We start from the raw sequence: 24,262 nt of genomic DNA on the forward strand, positions 1-24,262 counted from the left end.
CGTGCATCTGTCAAAGCACCTGAATCCAAACACCCGCGCAAGCACGCCCGCCACCACCAGATTTCTCCAAAAGAATGCCCAATAGTGGACGCGGGGGCCCACAGACCCGCCCCCCCAGGACACAATGGCAACATAGGGAGGACCGGAGCCACAGACACACAGCGGCCCACAGGCCCGGAGCCCCAGGAGTCTCCCAACAGGGAGAACTGCACCCCCCCAGAGAGGAGCAGAGGAAAGAACCGGGTGACCCCAGCCACCACAATGCAGAGCCTCCAGGAAGCTGCAGCGACGAGCCCACATGTCCGGCCGGCAACCCATGCCCCCCCAAGTAGATCCGGCCATGGACACCGAGCCCCAAGCCCCGAGGCCATACCACCCCCCAGCAGAGCCCTGACAGAGCCAGGGCACCCAGGCCCCGCCAGGCAGCAACCAGGGCGGACCGACGTGCACCCCACCACCCAGCCCAGATGCCGAGAGCCACCAATGCACCGGCGGCAAGGGGGTCCCCCGCCAAAGGGGGGCACGACCGGGGGGAGTGGGCCCCACACCAAACGTGGGGCCCAAATTGATCCAAGAGAGGGGGGACCACCAAAAACCCAACCTGAGCAACCAACAGGCACACACAGATAGCCCGACAGAATCTCTGTCGGGCCGACCGCATGCACCATCTACCTGACAGCGACCACAGGCCGGCCCCAGCCCAAGGGGCAGAGCAGCAGGGAGCCGCAGCCGAGGAGGGCCGGCTCTCACATCAAGAGCTCCGCACCATAGGCCCGGAGACGCCCCAGCACGCCACCTATGCACCCCCCCACACACACAGCACCCCCACCGCAAATGCCACGCAGGAAGACAAGCCAGTGCCCTGATGAGGCGAAGCCACGCCCCCAACCGCCGCCCTACACCACCAATGACCACACGTACACTACCATAGCCGACCCCCCGCCGAAAGCCGGCAGCCACCCCGGTCAAAGTGCCGGCCATCGCAACCAGGAACCTTGATTAAAAGAATCGGAACAGCCCAGGAGGAACCGAAGCACCGGCCCCATCACTAACTGAACTAATTTCTTCTTAAATTTGACAATAATTACTAATTATTGTCAGGTTTCAAACAATATTATCGTTTATCGCAATAATTTATGAGACGGTCGCCCTGCAAAATTTGTTATCGTGACAGGCCTAGTCAGCGCCTGGTTATACATATATTATCAACATTAATTTTTCATGTTTCAAATAATTCTCCATTCAACTGAACCGTTTTCAGTTTACCATAAATCTCTTTGTTTTATGAGTCTTAGAAGAAACATATCATTCTAACTTTACTGATTAGATGTCTGAGAGTGAACCCTCTTAATGTAAACACTTCTTTCAAATTATAACAAGGATTTATAATGCGTAACAACATGAACTTTTGCTCAGAACAGTAATTGAAAGATGACCTTAGGTCAGAGATCATAAAGAAAAGGTGTCCCTTAATGTTTCAATAAGATGCAACAGAGAATGATGGATTGTAAGCCACTTCTGATTCATTTAAGAAATTATCTTGCAAACTGGATAAAGTTAAAACACGGGCTGGATCTGGCCCACGTGCCTTTAGTTTGAGATGTGATTTACATTCTAACTTTGCATGCAAGTTCAGATGTCCACCCTGAAACAGCTATAAATAACATATTTATTCTGACAGTTAGTCTAACCAAACGTTAGCATCATTACCTAACAAGGCTTGCATTTGGTGAAACTTTAGGAAACAGCTGGTTTATGTTGTTGTTTGGCTGCATGCAGACAGACATCAAACATTCATCTGGCTCATCGCTCACTGTTTCATGTCAGAGAGAGTGAAGAGCAGGGGGGGTTGCAGCTCAGACACAAGTGGACAAGAGAGAACGGGGCCAAAATCCAACTTGAACAATATCTCTGGGTGTGGATTTAGATCAATCCTGGATTTATGCTACCCCCTACCCCAGTCACGCTTCTGTGTGTGTGTTGTGTTTGTTGGGGGTGGTGGTGGGATTGATCTTGCTGGTCCACAGACCATGTGGACACCCCAGGGGGTGGTGAGAGGTTGGCTGGAACACATGGAGGGTCCTGCTACATCAGTGTCCCCCTCTCACCCCCCTTCTCTGAGATTAAAGTAATCACCAGGCCAGATGAGCAGTGGAGCAAACACTGGCACCCAGTTGAGCACACACCCATGTGAGCACACGACAGCGAGGGACATAGAGCAGCTAGAGAGAGTGCTTCCTGCTCCAGGTGTCTCTAATGGGATTGCAGCTAAACAATCTTGTTGCCAACTACCACATGATTGTTGTTCATACTGTAGGATGGCCTGGCTTTTAACAGTCTGGGGAAATCACAATCGGTGCCTGATCACAGATCACCTTTGATCAGGATCAGATCCGATGCAACGTATACTATAAAATAAAAAGTTTTCATTTACCCTTTATTTATCCAGGTAGTCTCAATGGGCCACGAGAACTCATTTTCAAGAGAGACCTGTTTTGGGAGCAGATGGTGGGAGTTGAGGGCCTTGCTCAGAGGACCAGAGTGAGGCGAATGAGGGTGGAGGCAGGTGTGGGTGTTTCACCTTTTCCACCCATATTTTGAAGTTGACGGTACCGGGAGTTGAACCTGCGACTTTCCAATCACAGGCCCATCTTCTCTAACCTCTGCACCCCCTCGCCCCCAATTAACCGTTACCTATCAGCATTTCTGTTTTAACTCCTTGCTGCCTATCTCATCAAGTTTTCTTTTAAAGCTGCTTGTTGCAAATAATAAAAAAAAAACATAAAAAGTTATCCTGAACTATATAAAATGGTGCAGTTTAAAGGCGTTTTCTCCAGTATTTTAGATAATTTAGTATTTAGTATATTTAGAATTTTATTGGTAAGCATTTCTGCAGTCAGTATAAACAAAGCACACGGCTGAATCAGCTAAAAACCTAATGGAAGTTTGAGTAGCTGACTGGTTTGTGTAAGTTCACAAAGATGTCAAAATCAGACGAGTTGAATCTCTGAGAAGACGTTAAGGTGAAAATATAAAAGTGAATGTGCTGCTAGATGTGAAAGAAATAAGAAAGACAAAGACAACACTCAAGAATAATTATTGGAGGTCAAGCAGAGCGGTGGAACGCCATAAAGAGTTCGACATTCAAACAGCTTTTGCAAAACTTCTAGATAAGCAAGTTTACAGTTTCAAGCTAATCTTTTTATCTTCATACTCAACAAATCTAAATGTAAATGCATAACAAAATATCAAAATGTTTGGACTTCTCCATCCTGAACGGATCTTCCTTGAATGTCATCATTGGTGACCTATATTCAGTCACTTCGGCTGTTTCAGTAAAAACAAACGCACATGATTGTTGGCAGCCACTCACAAATTTTGCTTGCAATTTTTTTGATTTAAAGACACATTGATATGAGGACAAGATTGTGCAGATTTTGTTTCTTATTATGTATTTTTTTACCATCCTTTATGACGTTGTAATGAGTACCATGAAAATGTATCTACTGGTCCAAAAAATAAAATTTTACAGAAGTTAGCTGGCAACAAATCCGTAGTGGTTGATCCACTTCTAGAGAAACATCTTTAATTGCCTATTCACTAATTTATTTTAAATTTTTTGGTCTTCTGTGTTGTATGCGGTTATTCAAGATGCATCCTGTGCTTTAATCCCCATGATACACTGTCGTCTTTCCAGGTGCGTCTCAGGGTTTGGCGTCCCTGGTTCAGGCCAGAGTGGGAGCCTCTGCAGAGCTGAGCTGTAGTCTCACACCTACCGGTACTTCCAAAGAAGCCACCACCCCAAACCTGTTCCCGCTTCATGTTGTGGAGTGGGTGCGTCTTGGTTACAACGTCCCCATCCTCATCAAATTTGGAGTATACGCTCCTCGTGTTCATCCTAACTATAAAGGTGAGCATTATTCACATGTATTCCTGCATTCCTTTCAGAACGCTGATGAAAGGCTCGTCACTCGGCTGGGAGTTAGGCCTTTGAAGAACATCTGTCAGACTTCACTTCAGATCGTTTTTTAAAAATAGAGATCACAAAGTGGTATTTTAAAGCTGTTCTCAGTGGTAAAAAGGTAACTAAACATGGAGCTACCATCAGTGATCCTCAATTTATTTGGTTGTGCTTTCATTAAAGGGAGCAGGGTCTAAAAATGTATTGGATAACAATTTTTTAATTCATCTTTCTTAAAAGGGGGCAACATTATAATGTTTGAAGACTAGAGGAAGTGGAAGATTTGATGTAACAATACCCCAGATAGATAATCCATCTAAAGCAATGCCCCCATAATTACAGGTGGTGTTCAGTCTGTGTGTTCAGTGTGCTTCAGTACAGTAGCGGAGAGGGGACGGGCATGAATGGATGTGTTTTAGTGGCAGCAGTTAAATGGGGGTGGGGTAGCTGAGGAAGGAGAAAGGGGGGAATATACCAATAACGCTGCTCGCTGGGGAATTAGAAGTGTAGGCGGGGGCTTGGTTGTGTTTTATATTAGTATGCTGAGGGGTGACCCAGTAAGAGGAGATTGTTGTGCTGGAAGGAGGATGGATGAAGCATTGGGAATAATGGGAGTTTTCTTGCTGGAGCTCTATAATCCTTTTATTGTCTACCAGAGCCCAAAAGACAAAGAAGGGCATCACAAGCTCCCATTGGGTTTTTAAAGCTGACGGAACCACTGGGACACCCAAAATCCCTTACTGTCTCAACTGGGTCACTGAAATGTACAAGGAACCATTCTGAAAAGTCCACTGTTTGTTACATCGGTGCGACCGAGGATGATTCACAAACATGTATTTTGACGGGCTCTTTTAATCGAAGAACATCACGGGAGGTTTTTAAGAGCCAGCAACATAAAGGCAACTCTTCTGCATTCATTTAGCCTCACTCTTAATGTTTTGTTCAGTGGTCATTTCAGACACAAACACTCCTAATAAAGTTAATACTGCAGTAAAGGTGAAGCTTACAGTAAAATAAAAACCATGTCTGTCATATTTATCCTTTGTTTTGCATTTGTCTGGCGCAGGCTTTGCCCCTGTCTGCCTCAGATCCTCATACCTCCCCTCCCACTGGAAGCAGATGGCAACATGTGAAGCGTGTCAGCGCTGTGGGTCTAATATATGCTGCCCTCAAATTAAAAATGATGTGGGATTTCACATATGACTATGAGATCATGTCGTCAAGCATTTCCTGATCTCTGTCTTGGCTCGTCTAAGAACAGGAGCTGATGTGCAGGGAGGATGTTCAGCTCAAAAAGACAACAAGATAAAAATCAATAAATATTTAAAAGATCAGAGCAAATCAGTGTTCAGCTCCTGTGGCGTGGGGTGTCAATAAAATTAATGATTTCTAATAAAGTTAAATAAGATATCAGACCCAGATTTGTAAAACTAAAATGACATTTTCTGTAATGTGTAACATTTACTTAAGGTTTTTCTGTGGTAAGAATAGCAGACATTGAAATTAAGAATAAAAGGCATTCCCAGGTGCTGACTGTCCTCCGTTTGCTGCTTTACCTCAAGGCCACTGACTGATTTTTTTAAATCACATGAAAAGAATCCCAGGAAGTGATTATTTTGCATCCTTTAGTCTATTAAAGCAGCCAGTTTTTAATATAATATCAGTTGTGCATGAGATTGGACTAATTATTTAAAGAGTGTCACGATTAAAGGCTAGGCAGCCCTCCACAGAAACCATTAAACACCAGCCTGTTCAGATCTTGTTTGTGCTTCATGTGAGCCTGAAAGGTATGAAAACCTCTCACTCTCTGTTTCACACCCAGCATGTCCTTGAGGGCTAAACATTAGTCAGCTCAGCACAAAGAGGAAGCATCCAGATAAACTGTGACTGACACTGTTTTATAGCAGGCTTATTGTCAAGGCAATATGCTGGGGTCCTGCAGTGTCAGGATGGTTTACTGTTGCAGGGCCTGATCAAATGTCTCCTGTGTGCTGAAGAGAATCTGTAGAGACTGTGAGCAGAGGACACTGACCTGAGGTTAGAACAATAATGGGCACAGCCCCAAATCTCAGCAGGCGTCCATCACACCCCCTGAGAGACTTCTGAAATCTGGTAAAGTCAGGGTGTGCATTTGTCACACACATGCACAAGTTTAAAACACATCTATAGGCTAAAGCTGAACTCCTCTGAACTCTCAACTACACTGAGGTGGATTTTTAACTTTAAGTAGTTTCGTGTGTGTGCTTGCATGTGTGTGTGTGTCAGGCTGTTACCAACATAGCTCATGAACCACTGAATGAATTTTATTGGAACTTGCAGAAAGTAATCATTTTATTCTACAACTGATTAACTTTCTGCAGCTGATCCTCCTTTCTGTGTGCTAACAGCGCGCACAAGATCTCTGGCATGAAAGGTGTTGGTCAATATACGTCCAGTGAAGTAATGCTGGGTCTTTAGTTTTGCAAGTTTTTCTGGGCCAAGATGAAATGCAGCCAACAATGACACAAAGAAAGCATGAATGCCAGCATGTCTTTTTAGATTAGTGTGCCCTAGATTTGTAACTTTTAATGGTTTTAATCTTAAACCTAAGGTTTTATGATCATGCACCAGACTAAAGTTGGGTTACTGTTGTGCATTTCAGCACGTGAGTTGTGAGTTTGCTAGTGCAGCAGGTTATTGGAAGTGGACGCAGCAAGAGGGACAGAGTTAACTGTAATCTATCTCATGACAAAGAGCTATTCATAAGAGGGTTAAACTGATTAGTGGGACAGGAGGATTGAAGAGAGAAATTTGGGGGAGCGAGAGGGGGGGAGTTGTCAGAGGCAGGGGCCAGTCCCAGACTTATGATTGTATTCAAATCAAAACACATCCCACAATGCACCACTGCTTGGCTCCCTTATGCACATACGAATGAACAAAGAAAAAAGAAGTGCTGATGCTTCTCCAAACAGAAAAATCCGTCGTCTTACATGGCTACCTCTGCTAATGTAACACATAAAAGAGGCAATACAGCTTATTTTAGTTTTTATCATTAAGTAACATTTTTTAGAACAACGAAATCCATCTTTTAACGGGACTGCAACCTTTGTGATTAAAAAAGCCATTTGTACTAAGCCTCAAAATTAAATAAAAAAATAAAACTATTAGGTTTCATTTATTAAGTTTTACTCATCAAGTTATTTGTTATTTACCACCTAAATATTTTAAAAAGGCCCATTTTTAACTTAAAGTGCTTAAGGTACCTGACATTTATGAATAAGATCCATATTTCAAATTTTTTAATTTGCTGTAATGTTAGTATTTTGATGCTTTAAAATCTATATTCACCAAACAGATGCACAGAACTACTTTATTCTTTTACAGAATTCTGCCTCTTATGTTGAAGATGGTGAATTTTCTGGTGGATTTGAAGAACAAAGTAGGAAGCAAGCCAACAAACCATTAGCTCAACAATAAAACTGTTCTGCATTTTAAGCACATTGTTGTTAAAACGTCTGACAACTTGACACAATGCATTTATAATAATATGTCTGCTAATGTCTGTCCACACAGCGGTCTAACCACCCAGTTAATGTCATTTTGCTGTGGAAATATTAAAAATCTTATTGCAAACATTTGAACTGGAAAGCTACAAAAGGTAACATTTCCTGTTGTCAGTTTAAATTTAAATATAACTTAGGTTAATGCTATTGTTGGTCACAAGGAGCCACTGCAAAGAGACAGAAGAGTCACATGTGACTCCAGAGCTGCATGTTGCACGTTCTAGAGGTTTAGTAGACATAAAATAGAGCTGCTTGCTTCTAGAAAAATATACCATATGTACCATTATCGCCTAATATTGCAGTGATGGTACAGATTATAATAAATCCAGATTCCCACACTCACCTTTCTCATCTGTCATAACCATGATCTAAACCAGGTGTGGGCATCAAGGCCAGTGAGTCTGTTGGATTAATAAAATATGTTGTTAACATGAAGTCTATGAAGACATGGTGCTTGAATTGTAGTGGCTTTTGCAGACAGAGCAATCTTTTCACTGAAAATCACTGGTTTTACTATGACAATACATTTGCAATACAGTAGTACTTCGTTTATCGCGGGGGATTCGTACGTCCTGAGACCCACAATAAGTGAAAAAACGCGAAGTAGGAATAGTAGTACAAGTAGTAAGTAGTAGTTTGTTTTATTATTTATATATAAATTTATTAAGGCATTTTAAACCCTTCCCACACTCTTACAATATTCTAAACAATGTTTCTAAACTCTAAACGCTCTAAAAGAGCACAGAATGTCATGATTTCAGCTCTTTGCCTCATCTGTTCTTTGCCACCTGCAAGTGCTCCTGGCCACGCCCACTTCTCCACTCTGCACGATGAACAGCTGATCAGCTGCAGCAGGAAGTTTATCTTGCAGCTCTGGGCTGCACAGTGGTGTAGGAGATGCTAAATAGTTTTAAATAATTCATTTTAAATAAAAATTCATGCAGATCTTGTGGCTCGTCCATCAGTCAGCCAGCTGTGTGTTATGTCTAATCTTATTTTGAAAAACCACAATAGCGCAAGTCTGCGATAAACAAGAAGTGGTGAGGGACTACTGTATATTGTGCAGCTCTAGCGTAAAACTCACCAACTTCAATATGCCTGCTCAAAGTGTGTTTGCATCAATGGAACCATAGTTGGAAGGAATACAATAATTTAGCCTGCAAGAAGTCACGTTGAGTGAAGACGGAAGAGGAGATCAGGGAGAGAAGGCCAGCCACCAGCTAGCAGCACCACTCTGTAAGTTGAGTCGTTTCTAACCTGCCACCCACTGGGTGAGAACCTGCCTCACTAATATGAAGAGGCTGCGTCTTAGAGTTCAAACAGCACCGGTGGATTAGTGTTTCCATTTTCTACACTTGGCTGCACTGCAACGCAACCTGTTAGAAACAAGGACTCATTTTAGGTGGATTGGAGTTGTCATATGATAGCCACTGGATGAAAAAAATAACGAGGAGGAGGAGGAGGGTAGACACGAGGCGAAGCAGCAGCTATTGTTTCAGCCATTCCCTCTGTTCGACTTAAGAGTCGAAGGGCGTTTGTCTCTGGAGAAGGACTCGTGAACATTGGAGGGGTGATGAATGTGTCTGCTGGATCACAGAGGTCAGAAAGGCCAACCTCTCATTGGTTGTCCGTGGTTTATCAATGCACATAATTTGAGTAACCTCTCTGTAACCTCTTCCTCAGTTCCTCTTTGATTCAAACACGGGGTGACCAGTCCTCATCTTTTCCAGCTTTGTTTTTTTTTCATCAAACTATCAGACATTTTTGGGGCAGAACACCTGCCAAGTACCATCTGAGATTTTAATCCCTGAATGCAACGTTCAAATCTGAATAAAGCAACATTTGTTGCGCAGCCTGGGTGTTTTGTCTGACCACGAGGTGAAAAGAACAGCCCTCTTTTTCTTTCTTTAGTTATTTCTCCCCTCTCTTTACTTCTTTAACTTTTAGATTGCATTTTTATTTTTTTTTAAATCCAAAACGTTTTCCACCACGTGTCATTTTTCAAATCTGACAGTAGAAACCCACCCTCTCGCATGAACAACTCCCCTCCACCCATATACGACTGTGTCGTGTTTCTACAGCAACTGAATTCAAATCTAAACCTACAGCCTTGGCTCTTCCTCGTTCCCATCACTATGGTAACCTGAGAGCATGAGGAAGGGGGCGGGGGGTTGCCGTCTCTTTGTAGTGATGGACAAGAGGGAGAGGCTACAGGAAAGGGTTAAGTGTTTGACAGTGAAAGCAGAATTCCCTTGTGTAGACTCAGGGGGCAGGGCGCTCACCAAATTTTGAAAATCAACATGTATACACACCCACGTGGTGTTTCAGTGGGATTTCCATAGGTTGTATTTTAGGGCGCAATTAGCCACAATGATCACCGAGCATCCCATGATGTGAACCCACATGAGGATTAGCCGTATGAGAAAGAGTCTTGTTTTATTTTAATCTGCAGTGGGAAACTGGCTCCACATCTGATTAGGAAAGGTTGCATGTGGGAGGATTCCTCGACGCAAGATTAGAGGAAAAAGCCCAGCGCTATCCTTATACCTCTTATCATCTGCCTGCTCATTTCCCCTTTCCCAGCCCTGCCCAGTTGTTTGAAATATGCTGACCTGAAACCAAAGGTATTCATTTTATGGGACCTCTGAGCGAGCACCACCCACCTAATGCCCGTCCATCTTTTAGGAGGTCAGTCAATCATTAAACCTAACTATTAAGCACAGCAACAGCCCCAGTCTGGAATGCAGGGTTAATTGTTAGCTATTGTTGTCTGTCTTTACTCTCGGTGTGTCCTGTCCTAAGGCCATACATAATGCTTTTTATAGCTTTAAGGCTTCATTCAGACTGCTGCCTGGAAAATAAACTGCAATAAATTGTGAGATTGTTATCAAAGTTGCATGAAACCATGCTTTGCCATATACAAAATTTGCAACAAATCTTAAAATTGGAGGTGTTGTTTTTTGTGTGTGTGTCGTCCCCCCACCCCCACATATATATAATTGTTTCATAATAATTTAAAGTACAATTGGATGAGATAAAATTCCTCTGAACCGTACAAGCACAGTAAAAACAACAGGTTGTTGGGAATTTGTTCACATTTCTGTGTTTACTTTCAAACTGCTCTGGCTGGGACTGGTATGAGCATCGTGTGCGTTTTCCCCCCCTGCATGCATCCTCCTGTCGTTTAAAGCCCTCAGATTGAAGGGCCCAAAAAAAAAGAGTTCATTGAGAGACCAAATAAAAGGAGGGGGTGCACCTAAAAACCAGGCTGCAGTCACCAGGCAACTAGCAGATCAAGTTTCAAAGCCTGACAAGGAGTTGTAAGAAGTACAGAGCGGGAAGAGGAAGCCGGGTCCTCTGTGTGTGTGGTTGTGGTTGTGTGTGGTAGAGTGGTGTGTGTTCTCGTACATGGATCCATCTGTGTTTGAGGGCGTTCACACAGGACCCCTGTGTGCATCTGCCGTGCTTCACGTTGCTTATCTTGCTCCTTTGCCCCGAATGAGGAACACAAGTGACTCACTTCTTCAAGCCCTCTTGTAGATTTCCATTTTTCAGATTAAAACTTACTGAATAAAAAATAAGAATGACTCAAATGTGCTTTTTAGTTGAGCGATTTACTGAAACAACGTTCAGGAATTTTTGGCGTGCTCATTCTAGCTTTTTACTTTCCCCTCCCAAACCATAAATGACAAGACCCTGTCTTCATCTGTCATCTTGTATATCATTTGAACCATAACTCTGGTGATTCATGTGTTTGAACTCCACCTCAGGGCCACTGGCTTTCTCATCATCTGAGCCAATATATTAAATCCCAACAATTTTCACTGCTGTGCTGTGGTCTATATAAGCTTGGGGATGAGTGTAATTAAAGAGTGGATACATTTTTCCCCCAACCAAATGATGTATATTTTACAGTATCAACAGTTCCATCAGGAAGAAAACGTATAAAATATAATAACAATAAAGCAGCTTCTTCTCTGGCTGTCTGACAGAATTATTCATGTCATTGGTTGAAAAAAGGAACTAAGCTAATTGTTTGTGGCTCTGAGGCTTCACACTGTTGTTAACATGCTGTCAGACCTGGCCCACCTCATCTTGTCTTATGAGATGAAGCCACAGAAGTGAGAAATAAATACATTGTGAGACTGCAAGCTTTGGTTTTTAGTGCTACAACAGCAGCAATTCTGTGTTTAGCTCTGAAAACCCTTTCTTTTTTTTTTTTTTTTACAAACTTCACTTCTGTTGTAAACCATTTTAAATCCAGTTTATTTTGTTGTTTTTTAAATAGCACCACAACAACTCTAATTGTATTATTTATCTGTCCTCACTGACTGAAGCTGTCAGTGCTCAAGCTGCAAACCCACAATCTGCAGGCATTTTCCAAACAACTGTGGGCGGCTGTGGCTGAGTGGTTAGAGCAGTCGTCCCCCAATGCAAGAGATGGGGGGTTTGAATCCACCAGCATGCCAAAGTGTTCCTGGGCAAGACACTGAACCCTCATTGTCTCCAATGTGTGTCCCATTGGTGTATGAATGTGATAAAGCTCTGATTAATCTCTTTAGAATGATTTGTTCAATTAGCTTTGTATAGATCTAGATCTAGTAGAGTGCTGTATGAATGGGTAAATGAGGCACAGATTGTTGTAAAGAGCTTTGAGTGTCTTGATCAGATAGAAAGGTGCTATATGAGTACAGTCCATTTATAACTGTGATGCTGTGAGGAAGCTTGGTTTTGCAATTTTATGTATTTTTGTTTTGTTCAAAAGCTAAAGTTTGTAGAGTTAATTTTGATTTGATTCATTCAACACTTCTAATGCTTTTATAAATCTATTTTATTTACTACAAACATGAGAATTACAGCTGGTTTTCATTGTGTGTTTGGATTTGTCTCAACCAAGTGTTCGTCAGATCGACTGTGGCCTTTGTGGCAGTAAATGTCTGTGTCCTCTGCATGATAAGCCCTTGTCCTGCACATGCTGACTCTGCCTGTCTGCTTGTGTGTGTGTGTGCTCGTGTGTTTTAACCTTTTTTTTATTCCTCTTTGTTTTTCCACCCTTACCCTTCCTCCCACAGGGCGTGTGTCTCTGACTCGGGGCGCCTCTCTGCTCATAGAACGGCTCACCCTGGAGGATGAGGGCTGGTTCGAATGCCGCATCCTCCTCCTGGACAGCAAAACCGATGACTTTCAGAACGGCACATGGACCTTCCTCTCTATCACAGGTGCAGCACTGCAGGGTCTTGGGGACGTGGGAGCTGCTCATTTTGTTGCACATCACCGGCGGCGTCTTTATTTAGATCAATCACAGCATGAAACGTGGCTGCAGCTGTGAAGGCTGAATTTCCTGTGTGTTGTTACTGGATCCATATGGTGCTTACATCTTTATGCTTGGCCTGCTGTAAAGACCCGGTCAATGCATGTGTGAATGACGCTAATTGTCCCAAAGCTTTTATCTCACATGTCTTCACTCTTAGGGTTCACACATGTGGCCTACATAAGCTGCATCAGGTTGCAGCTGACCCGTTTTGTACACACCTGTGTTAGAACTTGCATGTATTGAATTTCATATGTTGTTATCTAAGAGCCTTTAATAATCCACAGACACTCAGCACAGAGCGTTGCATACAAGCAGTGGTGACATTTTTCATAGAAGGTTGTCCAGTTCAGTGATCCTGTGCTGTTTTAAAATAAATTATCTCACAGGTTGTATTGAACAGACAAGTGTGCAACAAAATACAAAGTTCTGATGTAATTTGACATCGTTTTAATAAGATTAACCAGTAAAATTGAATTTCCTGCAAAAATGCAGTGTGGATGCTTATTGCTGAAGAACTTGCTGAAAAACAGCTGAAATTAGCTAAAAACAGTGAAATGTATAGCTGAAATGACAGAACAAGCCTAAGCTAGCAGAAGAAAGCAGAAAGAACATATTTGCTGAATTAGGTTTAAAAGCAGAAATGAACACAAAATTTAGGAAATCGGCTAAAAACTGCTGAAAAGTAGTTGAAAAGGCAGAAAGACGCTCAACCTACTAGAAGGAAGTGGAAAGAGCTGAAGTGAGCTAAACAAATGTGGAATTAGCTGAAAAACCTAAATTTAGCATAAAACAGCTAAATTGTAGCTGAAATAAACAAAGTCCATGCTCAATAATCCAGGTATACAATCCAACATTTTTCAGTCAGGTCATCTGGACAGTTCCATCGGTCCAGATGACCTGACTGAAAAATGTTGGCTGTAGCTGAAATAGCAGATAAAGCAACAACAAAAAAACATCTGAAAGGAGCATAACAAGCTTAAATTTGCCAAAAGGATTGAAGGTTCTTTATTTGTCATGTGCACCACATGTGGTGCATGAGGTGGAACGAAATTGTGTACACGGTGTCCCAGTTATATCCAACAAAAGTACTGAAATGTAAATGAAAAACAGTAATAAGATCTAAGATATGAACTAAGAAAAACGTTAACTAGAAATACGCTAAACACTAGTAGTATAAAAAAACAATATGCCGAACAGCAGCATGAACATGAGTCTGTTCTGAAAGTTTGAGTCATGAGACTGAAAGATGCTAATTAGGCTGAAAGTAGCAGAAATTACAAAAAAAAAAAAGACTGTCTGAAAACAGCTGAAATTAGCTAAGACTTTTTCTAAAAAGGTAGCTGAAAAGGTGGAAAAAGCTTAAATTAGCAGAAGAAAGCAGAAAGAATATGTTTGCTGAAAGAAGCAGAAATTAAGACAAACTATCTGAAAAAAGTTGAAATTTACATAAAACCACCTGAAAAGTAGCTCAAAAGGCAGAAAGAAGCTTAAATTACCAGAAGGTGGCAGAGAGAGCACTTTTTTTTGCTGGATTATGCTGGAAAATGTTTAAATTAGTGCAAAAAATGTGGAATTAGCTGAAAAGGCTTAAATTATCATAAAACAGCTATATACTGTAGTAGCTGAAGTAATAGAAAAAGCTGAAAGAAATTAGATGAAGTACAAAAATGTTGTAGTTAACAGAAAAACCTGAAAGGAGCACAAATCAGCAGAAATTAGCTGAAAGTAGATGGAAATTTTTTTTAAATTTGCACAAGGAAGCTGAAAGAAGCTGAAGCAGAACAAAATGTGAACGGAGCAGTGAAATGTTTTAAACAGATCTAAAGATCTGAAGGATGTCAAATGAGCTCAATTCATTTTCTATGAGGAAAAAAGGCTAAATGTTTCAAAAGGCTAAAGTTACACCAAAACCAAAAGTCAGAGCAGGATTGTCCTGAAACAGCCGAACGTTTTGATTTATGATTTGTTGAAATAGTTTGAAAACTGCCGGACGTGAAACGTAGAAAAACTTAGTTGAAAAATGGATCACATTAGTGTGAATGCTTCATAAGTGTTCAGACAATAACTCTAAACTTTGCAGGGACCTCAGTGACGTGTTTTAGCTGCCCCTTTTAAGAACATATTTTTGAAAAACACTCTTCCTGATTCAATTCCCCTTTTCTTTTTTTTTCTTTTTTTCTAATTTTGTTTTCCTGGTTTTGTTCCAGCTCCACCGTTGTTTATTATGACACCACCAACTTTTGTGGAGGTTCTGCTCGGAGACTCTCTGACTCTCAGCTGCGGAGCTCATGGCAACCCTCGACCGACTGTGGTCTGGCACAAAGACGAGAGCCCAATAGAGAAACATGAAAAAATAAAAGTGAGGCACATCAGCAGGTGGCACTGCAGTATTTAATTAAATACTTCATTCAGTACTTCATTAGAAGTGCGAGGGTGTTAGATGTGTTCTTGTTTGAAGCAGTCTGCTGTTGCCCCCTACATGTCCCTCTTTTCTCTTTGTCTTTAACCATCGTACTCTTTACCCTCGTTTCTTTGTAGGTGCTCAACGGCACCTTGTCTCTGGGATCAGTCACACAAAACTTTTCAGGAGTGTATAAATGCCATGTGTCTAACTCAGAGGGGAACCTGACCCACTCTACACAGATCCAGGTCCAAGGTCAGTGTTCAGCTTTCATTTCACGTTAGAGACAACAACACAGCTTTTTGGTTCATAAAGTAAATTGGTAAGACTTGAATTTGAACATATGGTTGTGTCGACCGTCACCAAAGTTCAATCATTACTTTGAACTGGTTTAAAACTAACAGTCCACTGATTTACGTTTTAATCCTAAAAAGGTCCACCGATCATCATCATTTCCCCCGAGGACACCACCCTCAACATGTCCCAGGATGCAGTTCTGCAGTGTCAGGCTGATGCCTACCCTTCAAACCTCACCTATGAGTGGTTGAAGCAAGGACAGAACGTTTACCATATTGAGTGAGTCAGTTTTTTTTATTTTAAATCATGAAGATTTTTAACACATCAAAGTACATTTCTCTACAAAACTATCTAAGATCAATATTTAAAGGTATCAAGCCAGTGTTTTTCCAAAGCATGCTACTAATTCAGCCAGCTCTAATAAGATTATCCATGACAGTTGCATCATGTGATCGTGAGCACACTGTGAACCTGACGCAAACAAGATTGTTGTTCAGATTAACGTGCTGTCTTAAGCTGTGATGCCCATCGTTTTACAAATAATCTTCCCTCTGTGCAATAAAAATCAAGGTTTGACGTCGTATCCAGTTTGATTTCTTCTTAAACGGCTCCACGTTCTCTGTTTTGTGCTTTTTAGATCCCTGAAGTCCAGAGTGAAGATTTTGGTGGATGGAACTCTTCTGATCCCTAATCTAATCCCAGAAGATGCTGGGAACTACACGTGCATTCCAACGAATGGAATATTGACCCCGCCCTCAGCTTCTGCTCATCTAAAAGTGAAACGTTAGTCTGTCTGTATAACCATGCTCAGGGTTGCAGAGGAAGATTTTATTTCTGATACTAATAATCTTTTCTGTTATATTTTGTGGATAATTCTTCCGTTGTCACTTTAGATCCAGCTCGTGTGGCAAGAATGCCTCGGGAAACTTACCTGCCTGCAGGAATGGAGGGAGTGATTTTCTGCCCTGTTCAGGCCGATCCTCCTGTTCTGTACGTCAACTGGACCAAGGATGGGAATAATTTGAATCTTGACAACGTAAGCTGCAAAATGTTTTATGGAGTCCTTCACCACATTCTAGGAAGTAATACATGAATTGTTTCTCTGTTTAGTTTCCAGGCTGGATGGTGAACTCAGAGGGTTCAGTTTTTATAGCAACAGCCAATGACAATGCTGTTGGCATGTATACCTGCACTGCCTATAACAGCTATGGCACTATGGGCCAATCCGAGCCCACTAAAGTCATTTTGCAGGTAAAGTTACTGCTCTCACGCTTAAAATAGAAAAACAAAATCCATTGCTTCTGCAGAGAAGTAAAAAAGACTTTTCTTTTTAAGGACCCTCCAACGTTTCGAGTTCCTCCTCTACCAGAGTATCTCCAGGAGGTCGGCCGAGAGTTGATCATCCCCTGTGAAGCCATTGGAGACCCTGCTCCAAATATAACCTGGAGCAAGGTGTAATACATTTTCTGTTTTGACAGAGCCTCAGTCACGACTGACTGATTCCTTTCTTTAACCTCTGGTTGTCCTTGCTCTCAGATCGGTCCTACTCCTCGGTCGTCGTACACTGTGTTGTCCAACGGCTCCCTCTTGCTGCAGCCGCTGAGCAAAGATCAACACGGAGGCTGGGAGTGTTTGGCTACTAACCGTGTGGCCACTGTCAGTGCAGTCACCATGGTCATTGTGCTGGGTGAGTGAGTCATCAATTAGTTAATTAGTTAATTAATTCATTTTTGCTAACATGTATGATGTGTTGTTATTATTAGTAGACATGTACTGTCAGCAAATCAAATTGGCTGAAGTGTTTCCTTGATTCTCAGGCACCAGTCCTCATGTTGTGTCCTCGGTGAACGTCACCACTGAAATGCACCAGGCAAACGTGTCCTGGGTCCCAGGCTTCGATGGTGGATTCACTCAGAAGTTCACTGTCTGGTCAGTGACACATAAAATACACAGTAAGACACATTTATCAGCCACGTCAGGAAACGTGACGTGAATTCATCTTTTGTAGGGTCAAACAAGCATCCAGGGGGAAACATGAATGGGCGTCTCTGCCAGTGCCAACATCCAAAAACTACCTGCTTGTCACCGGGCTGCTTGCTGGCACTGGCTACCAGTTTAGCGTCCTACCTCAGAATAAACTCGGCTCAGGACCTTTTAGTGAAATTGTATCAGTGCGAACAAAAGGTTTGTGTGAGAACATATGTTCTGCTTCACCTGTTCATTCTAACGTTATTCTGCTCATAATAAAAATCACCTTGTGTCTTTTCAGCTGTGCCTACAGAGTCCCCTAAAGTCATCACTCCTCTCCTGGCCCTGGGTCCCCCAATACTTCTGTCAGCTAATCGGACTGAACGAGGGGTTCTCCTACAGTGGCTGCCTCCCGAGGCTCCAGTTTCTCCACTGACAGGTTTTGTGCTGCAGGCCCGGTTGGATCAGGGTCAGTGGGTCATTCATAACAGCAACATCAGTGCCAATCAGAGTGAACTACTCGTGCAAGGACTGTTCAGGGTAATGTTGCTCGCTTCTTGTAATATAAGAAGCTCATCCTAGGAAAGTTAATAATTTAATCAAACTCATAAACTGCTTTTTTCTCAGGATGCCACTTATGATTTGAGGCTGATGTCCTGCAGCTACAAAGTTCTCAGTGAACCGAGCAGGTCTGTGAGTGTATCCACAACAGGTATGTTTGATTTAACATCACTGTCCCATGCATGGATGTTAGTGGACATTTACAACATCGTTTATTCGAAATAGATTTAGTTATTATAGACTCCGGTTTGATTACAGGAATGGAGGTTTACTCCCTCCGCCCAAGTTTCTTAGAGGTCATCCCTGAACCGCTGTTGGCTGGTGTGATCGGAGGAGTGTGCTTCCTGTTTCTTGCCATCGTCCTTTCTTTGGTGACGGCATGCTACATGAGTCACAGGAAACAGCAGAGACGCAGAAAGAAAAGACAAGGTCAAATGTGCAGTTTTTTTCTTTATTGGTCGTATAGTTTTTGTTCACATTACCACACACAGGACGGAACAGTTTTACCTGTACTACGTTTTAATTATCGTCTTGCATTTTTACAGACATGCCATCTGCTTTCCAAAAGAGCCCTTCTCAGGAGTAAGTGATGAATTTACTTAATATTTTTCTCCACTCGTACTTTGTTTCTAACAGCTTGCACTTTATGAATCAGTTTCACAGCTCTGGTTTTAATTTATATTGGTGTGATATTTTACAGGGTTTTTATAGAACTACTGCTCAAATATTCCATTATGGTATTTATTTTCCATGTTTTAAGTTTTTGTGTTTGTGTGTTTCCAGAGTTCGCTCACCTCCACGCAGCCCAGACAGCGTCCTCAAGTTGAAGCTTTGTCCACCTCTTCCCTTCTTTCCCAGCTCCACCTGTTCACAGTTCAATCGGTCCTCCTTTGATAAAGCCAGCCGTGGGGAATACCACGATCAGAGGAAGCAACTTTTGGCCAACTCGTCTCCACCACCTCATTACACTCTTTTTGAAAGCCACCTGGGTTCCCAGGCGCCTTCACCAACTGCCCTAGAGTCCATTTCCAGAGGGCCAGATGGACGCTTTATTGTTCAGCCGCTGCCACAGAGTTCAAGCCCCTCTAGTAAGAAGAATCTTAAGACAGACGTCCTGCTAAGTAACGGTAGCGTGCATGGTTCAGGGAGCAACAGGTCGTCATTCCGAGATTCTCCAAAGTCAAGCATCAGGAGTTCAGAAAAGGACGAGAGGAAAGAGTCTCCTCTCGCCGTGGACGTACCAGAGCTGAGCAGGCCTCCTGCTTCACCAGGAAGAGTACGAGCCATGGCCAGAAACTTCTCCCGCCGCGGCTGCTTTTACTCTGACGATGAACAAGGATCTGAAACTCTTTTGGAGAGAGTCAGCTTTTATTCAGATAACAGTGAGAGAAAAAACAGCGATTCTCTGAGGAGGTATTGCATGCCTGGCCACACCGAAGATCTGTTCTCCAGTTTAGGAAGGAGAACAAAGCTTCTTGACAGAGACAGGTCGTATCATCCGGGGTACCAAGCTAATCAGAGCGATGTGACTGATAACAGCACCCTGGTCTCACAGCTTGAGAGCGAGCTGGAGAGGGAAAGTGTAAACAAGTGTGCCCATTTGGCAAAAGAACGAGAAGAAATTGAACAGGAGTTAAAAACTTATGCAGCTGATCAAAGACATCTGAGTCGAGTGAGAAAAGAAACGCATCCAAGTCAAACGAAAAGCCCTCAAAGGGATGCATCTAAATCAGAGGGAGAACCTGTTTGGAAGCCTCAAGATGTCACGATCAGGCAGAAAAGCAGGGCCTCAGGTGTGACAAATCAAGTATCTGACTACAGGAGGGCGTGCTACTTTGGCAGCACCAGCAGTCCTTTGGATCGGCTTCCTACAGCTCGTGTACAGTGGGACATTAGCCCTGTCACATCTGTCACCAGCCTCATTCCTGTTCAAAGCCCTCATAAGACCTCATCCCCTGGGCTGTCTAGTGAAACCACAGAGGACTCCCTGGCTGTGGATTCATTACAATCGCCGGTCACCCAGAACACCTCCCTCGGCACGCTGTCCCCGAACATCACCTCTGAAACTTCTGTTCTCCACCTAGAAACACCTGACAGAGCAAAGTCACCATCTTCTCAGAAAAAGTCTGATGTACATGTGAAACCCAACACTGAGCAGAGCTTAAAGGAAAAGCCACAAAGTGCAGGTATTGTTTTAAAATCTAAAATTCCACCTGCTCCTTCTGGCACTCAGGTCCTCGATTCATCCGGAAGAAGTTTTTCAGCCACCGACGAGAGGCCTGAATGTTCAGCTTCTGCACCATCTAACCAGACTGGGAGAACTTCAGAAGTAGGCGCAACCAAACGGGATTTCAGTCCTTCCAATTCTTCTAATCTAAACTATAGACATCATGAAGCATCAGCGAAGGCCAAAGACAGAGAGACTCAGGAGCAGGAAGATCGATGCAGTTTAGGTTTTTACTCAGAGTTAGAGAGGGAAGGCGTTCGAACACGATCTAGAAGGAGTGACAAATGTCTGTTCTCTGATAGTCCTAGCCCTGTTTCAACATTAACGTTCGTAGAAGAAGTCGAGAGTGACCAGTCTCAGTTTTCTGTCCCTAGAATGTCAGACTCCTTCAAGGCCAAGCCTGCTGCCCCATCCCCACAAATGTCCCCAAACCAGACAAGTGCAATTCTTGAATACCTGAGCCTTCCAGGTTTCATTGAAATGAGTGTGGATGAGCCAGTGGAAGAGGTTCCAGAGACAGATACGACTGGACAAAGTTCAGAACTGAAGCCAGAAAAATCTGTAGTGGCTAAACCCGATGTAGTCCCTAGAAACTGGGAAGTTCACGTGCAGGAAAAGCCAGTGCCCGTCTCGAGCCGAGCACAAAATGAATCTGTAGCCGCTGCAGAAAGCAGCATCAATGTTAGCAAAAAACAAGGCCATAGACGATCCTCGCATGTGGAAACTAGAGTAAGATTCCCAGATGACGCCAGACCAGCCTCACCTTGTTTGGAAAAAACAAGCAAGCAGATCTATGATGAGAAATTGAAAACTCGAGTTGGTGATAATAGCACAGGCAGGCCTGAATCCAGACTAGGGTCCAGGTCAGCTCACACGTTGGTCAGTGCAGCTAAAGGCATGGCTGACATCGTGTCGAAACACACGCCGGGTTTTTTAGATAAAAGTGAGTTTCCATCGGAGCAACCCCAAAGACAAGCTTCTCAGGGAAGCAGGACTAATAAGATTGTGTCACGAATAAATCAAGCGCCTGTGCCATTTCTAAAGAAATCCTTAAGCCTGGGCCCCTGCAGGACCCTCTCAGGTGTAGGACAGCCTCGTCCTTTCCTCAAGAAGTCCATCAGTTTAGGCTCGCAGAGGTGGGAGCACTTTGAGAACCCGAGGACGTACATTTCAGAGAACTGTTACTGGGATGAATTCCCAAACCTAGATGCTCCCATGAAGTCTTACAGTTTGGGCCGAATGCCGTCTTCCCTCCCCAGACCAGCCCCCTGCTGGAGAGAGTACGTCCCATTTAGGCGTCCCAGCATGGGGAGCTTAGAGAGGCCCCATCACGCACAAAGATCCTCCTACCTCACTCCAACTATGTACCCGCCCAGATCAACCTCAGTGTCTCCGATGATGGAGCCCCCAGATCCACGACAGCAGGCTGCTGTTTTCCCAGAGTCCTCCAGGTGGTCTCCTTCTTATCGGGACCCTCTTAGGTCCACCCAGCATCAATATATACCCATGTCCACCTCCATCCCTCTGCCCCACTACCAGCACTGGTCAGAACCCAGAGGAGAAAGCCTGAGGTTTGTGGACTCCAGGAGAGGCCCTCCAAGGTCCTACCTGCCCAGAGGCATCAGCTGGCCCTCTCCTTATTACTCCCCCTTCCCCCCCAGAGAGGAAGGAAGCTACCGACATCCAGACAGGACGATGGGGCGGAGCGGAGACTATGAGCTCAGGGATGGGGGCAGGACCAGTTACGCCAGTCAGAGCAGCGGTAGAGGTAGCGCGGGTCTCCTCCGACAGTCGTTGTCCGTCACGCCCACGCTGCTCAGCTCCCCGGAAACCACCGAGGAACACGAGCGGCACAGGGCTGAGATGGAGCTGCCCAGGAGGAGAGTGAAAAGGTGAAACACCACCACACCTGGACTGACAGACACTCTGGAGCAACTTGTTTTTTCATGGATTTATTCATGTTGCCAAAAACATTATGTCAGTGTTTGTGGTTCTTGTTGTCTGACCGTGTTCTGTGTATCTCGTTAGAAGGAACACATCAGTAGATGAGAGTTATGAGTGGGACTCTGCTGATGCCTGTGTGGACTCCGAGGTCCTGGAGGCCAACAGGTTTGGTCCATCACAAATGGGTTTTCGTAGAGGGCGGGGGGATCTTCGATGTGACCAAGCTGCTGGCCTCCGGGATCAGCAACAGAAAGGTGATTTTACATTTCCCACGTGTTCGAGTTGTACTTCTTGTTAAATGTTGCATGCAGCTGTAACACCTGGCGGCATGTTTTCGTGCTGTGATTTTTGTACGCTCATCCCATGACATTCCCACCCACGCCTTTCCTGTCCCTGATACCCCCCTCCAGGCCCATCTCCCCCAGTCAGCCCACCAGTTCCCAGCCCTCCTCACTGCGAGTCCAGTGTCTCGTTAAGCGAAGCGCGCTTCAACGCTCTCCGCCTGGAGTACCAAGAGTACAGACGGGCTCAGGCGTCCATGTGTTCCCGTGGTCCCCGCGTCAGCCCCGACCATGATTCAGACTCTGACTCCAGCTCAGCGCTGCTCTAGCTGAACTCGGTCCGTTACTCTTCCTGCCCTTCCACCGTTTTCCTCTTCTTCTTTTTTTCCATCTCTCACTGCTCGCCTGCTTGATTTATTTCCTGCCTGTGGCTGCACATGCTGTGAATTCATGCACGTCTAAATGCTTCTCAGCCTGTTTATAAAAGGAACCTTCACTAAAGTTCTGCTGTTTTTTTGTTTCACAGGTACATCTAAGACAGGTTACCATTTCTATTGAACTGAGGGCAGCACTGAGGTCGAGGACACTGGAAACATTTTGAAGTTTTTATTTCTCCGTTACAGAAGATTAGAGACAACACTGTTAAACGTTGCATCCATCATCACTTGTTTGTCTTATAATTGCTATTTTATTTGCATAATGAAGCATTGAAGTCTTATTTTACTATATTTTTCTAAGAAACAGCTGTCATTGTGTGTTGGGATTTTGTTTAACTTTGACAATCAGAAATAAAATGCTCAAGGTGACAACAAAAAGGTTCGTAGCTGAGAAAGATCTGCTTTATAAAAGCGGCAGCTGACTCCCTTTTAGTCATTTAAAAGAGGCTTCTGAAGGTTTTGTCCGAGAGTGACGTCTGTGAGAGTGTCTACATCTGTATTGGTGCTTGTGATTTCAAAAAAATGGTGCTCAAGATGTTCTCCATGTACCTCTTATTTAAATTTGGCTACTTTAGGACCAGATTTTAGAACTCCAATAATTGTACTTTAATGCAGCAGTTTGATGAAACTACAAGAGTTTATATAGAAGAAGAGTTTATTTCAGGCTGTGATGTACGTGGAATCATTTCTTGTTCCATAGCCGCTCTCCGACCAGTTATTCTGTCAGTATTTGTGCAAAATGTACAAATGTTTATTATATATAGTTTATTGTGAATGAATCCTGCGGATGTAAATTCCTCATTCATCAGGTAAGAAAATGCTTTGACTTTGCTTGAGTCAGTCCAACTTTACCAGATAAAATGAATTTTGCCTTATTTTTGATAGTTTCCAGAGCAAACAGAACAACTGATTACAGATTATACCATACCTTTTTCCACATTGTTAGTATTTCTGTGTATTTATTGAGATGAATGACGTTATGCAACAATGTTTACAATTCACATCCCTGATGTGAAGGCAACACTGTGAATATTTCATCGGCTTCTGATTCTGTACGTGAAGTCTGTTATGAAGTTTGTGCTCGTTAGCCTGCTGTGTGTTTTTTTACTGACCATACCAGAAGCTGTTTTTGTACATTACCTGGAAGCAAGGATGTTTTTGTAGCTGTGCTTTGGCAAAAGTCAAGCTTTTGTATTGTTTTTTACTTATGTTTCCTTCATGTTGAGTACGTTTCTCTGACGATGGTTTTGGAAGCTCTGTACAAAGTGGAAAATTTTATATCTCGCCCCGTGTTTTTAGTTTTTTGTCATTTTTATATGTTTGTAATTA

General features: G+C 43.3%; 1 protein-coding gene across 1 annotated transcript; it reads left to right on the forward strand.

Annotated features, from left to right (window-relative positions):
* The first annotated feature begins 2,030 nt into the window (after nt 1-2,030).
* Nucleotides 2,031-23,117, forward strand: igsf9b (immunoglobulin superfamily, member 9b). The gene is made up of 20 exons (XM_037680682.1): nt 2,031-2,058; nt 3,698-3,910; nt 12,576-12,722; nt 15,025-15,176; nt 15,356-15,473; nt 15,653-15,794; nt 16,153-16,298; nt 16,409-16,551; nt 16,626-16,766; nt 16,851-16,967; nt 17,052-17,202; nt 17,333-17,444; nt 17,524-17,699; nt 17,785-18,023; nt 18,111-18,195; nt 18,303-18,473; nt 18,590-18,626; nt 18,828-22,163; nt 22,300-22,469; nt 23,023-23,117. The coding sequence occupies exons 1-20, from the start codon at nt 2,031-2,033 to the stop codon at nt 23,052-23,054; spliced, it is 5,856 nt and encodes a 1,951-aa protein (XP_037536610.1). The 3' UTR covers nt 23,055-23,117.
* Nucleotides 23,118-24,262: the final 1,145 nt, after the last annotated feature.

Source organism: Nematolebias whitei, chromosome 8 (assembly GCF_014905685.2).
Source record: "Nematolebias whitei isolate Nwh7 chromosome 8, NemWhi1, whole genome shotgun sequence".
NCBI lineage: Eukaryota > Metazoa > Chordata > Actinopteri > Cyprinodontiformes > Rivulidae > Nematolebias > Nematolebias whitei.

What these genes read in the sequence shown, in the direction of transcription:
- igsf9b (XM_037680682.1), top strand. Translation starts at nt 2,031, where the DNA reads ATGTGGACACCCCAGGGGGTGGTGAGAG. An exon ending in GACCTTCCTCTCTATCACAG is followed by an intron (nt 12,723 to 15,024) that starts GTGCAGCACTGC and finishes GTTTTGTTCCAG; the next exon opens with CTCCACCGTTGTTTATTATG. An exon ending in TGTATCAGTGCGAACAAAAG is followed by an intron (nt 17,700 to 17,784) that starts GTTTGTGTGAGA and finishes GTGTCTTTTCAG; the next exon opens with CTGTGCCTACAGAGTCCCCT.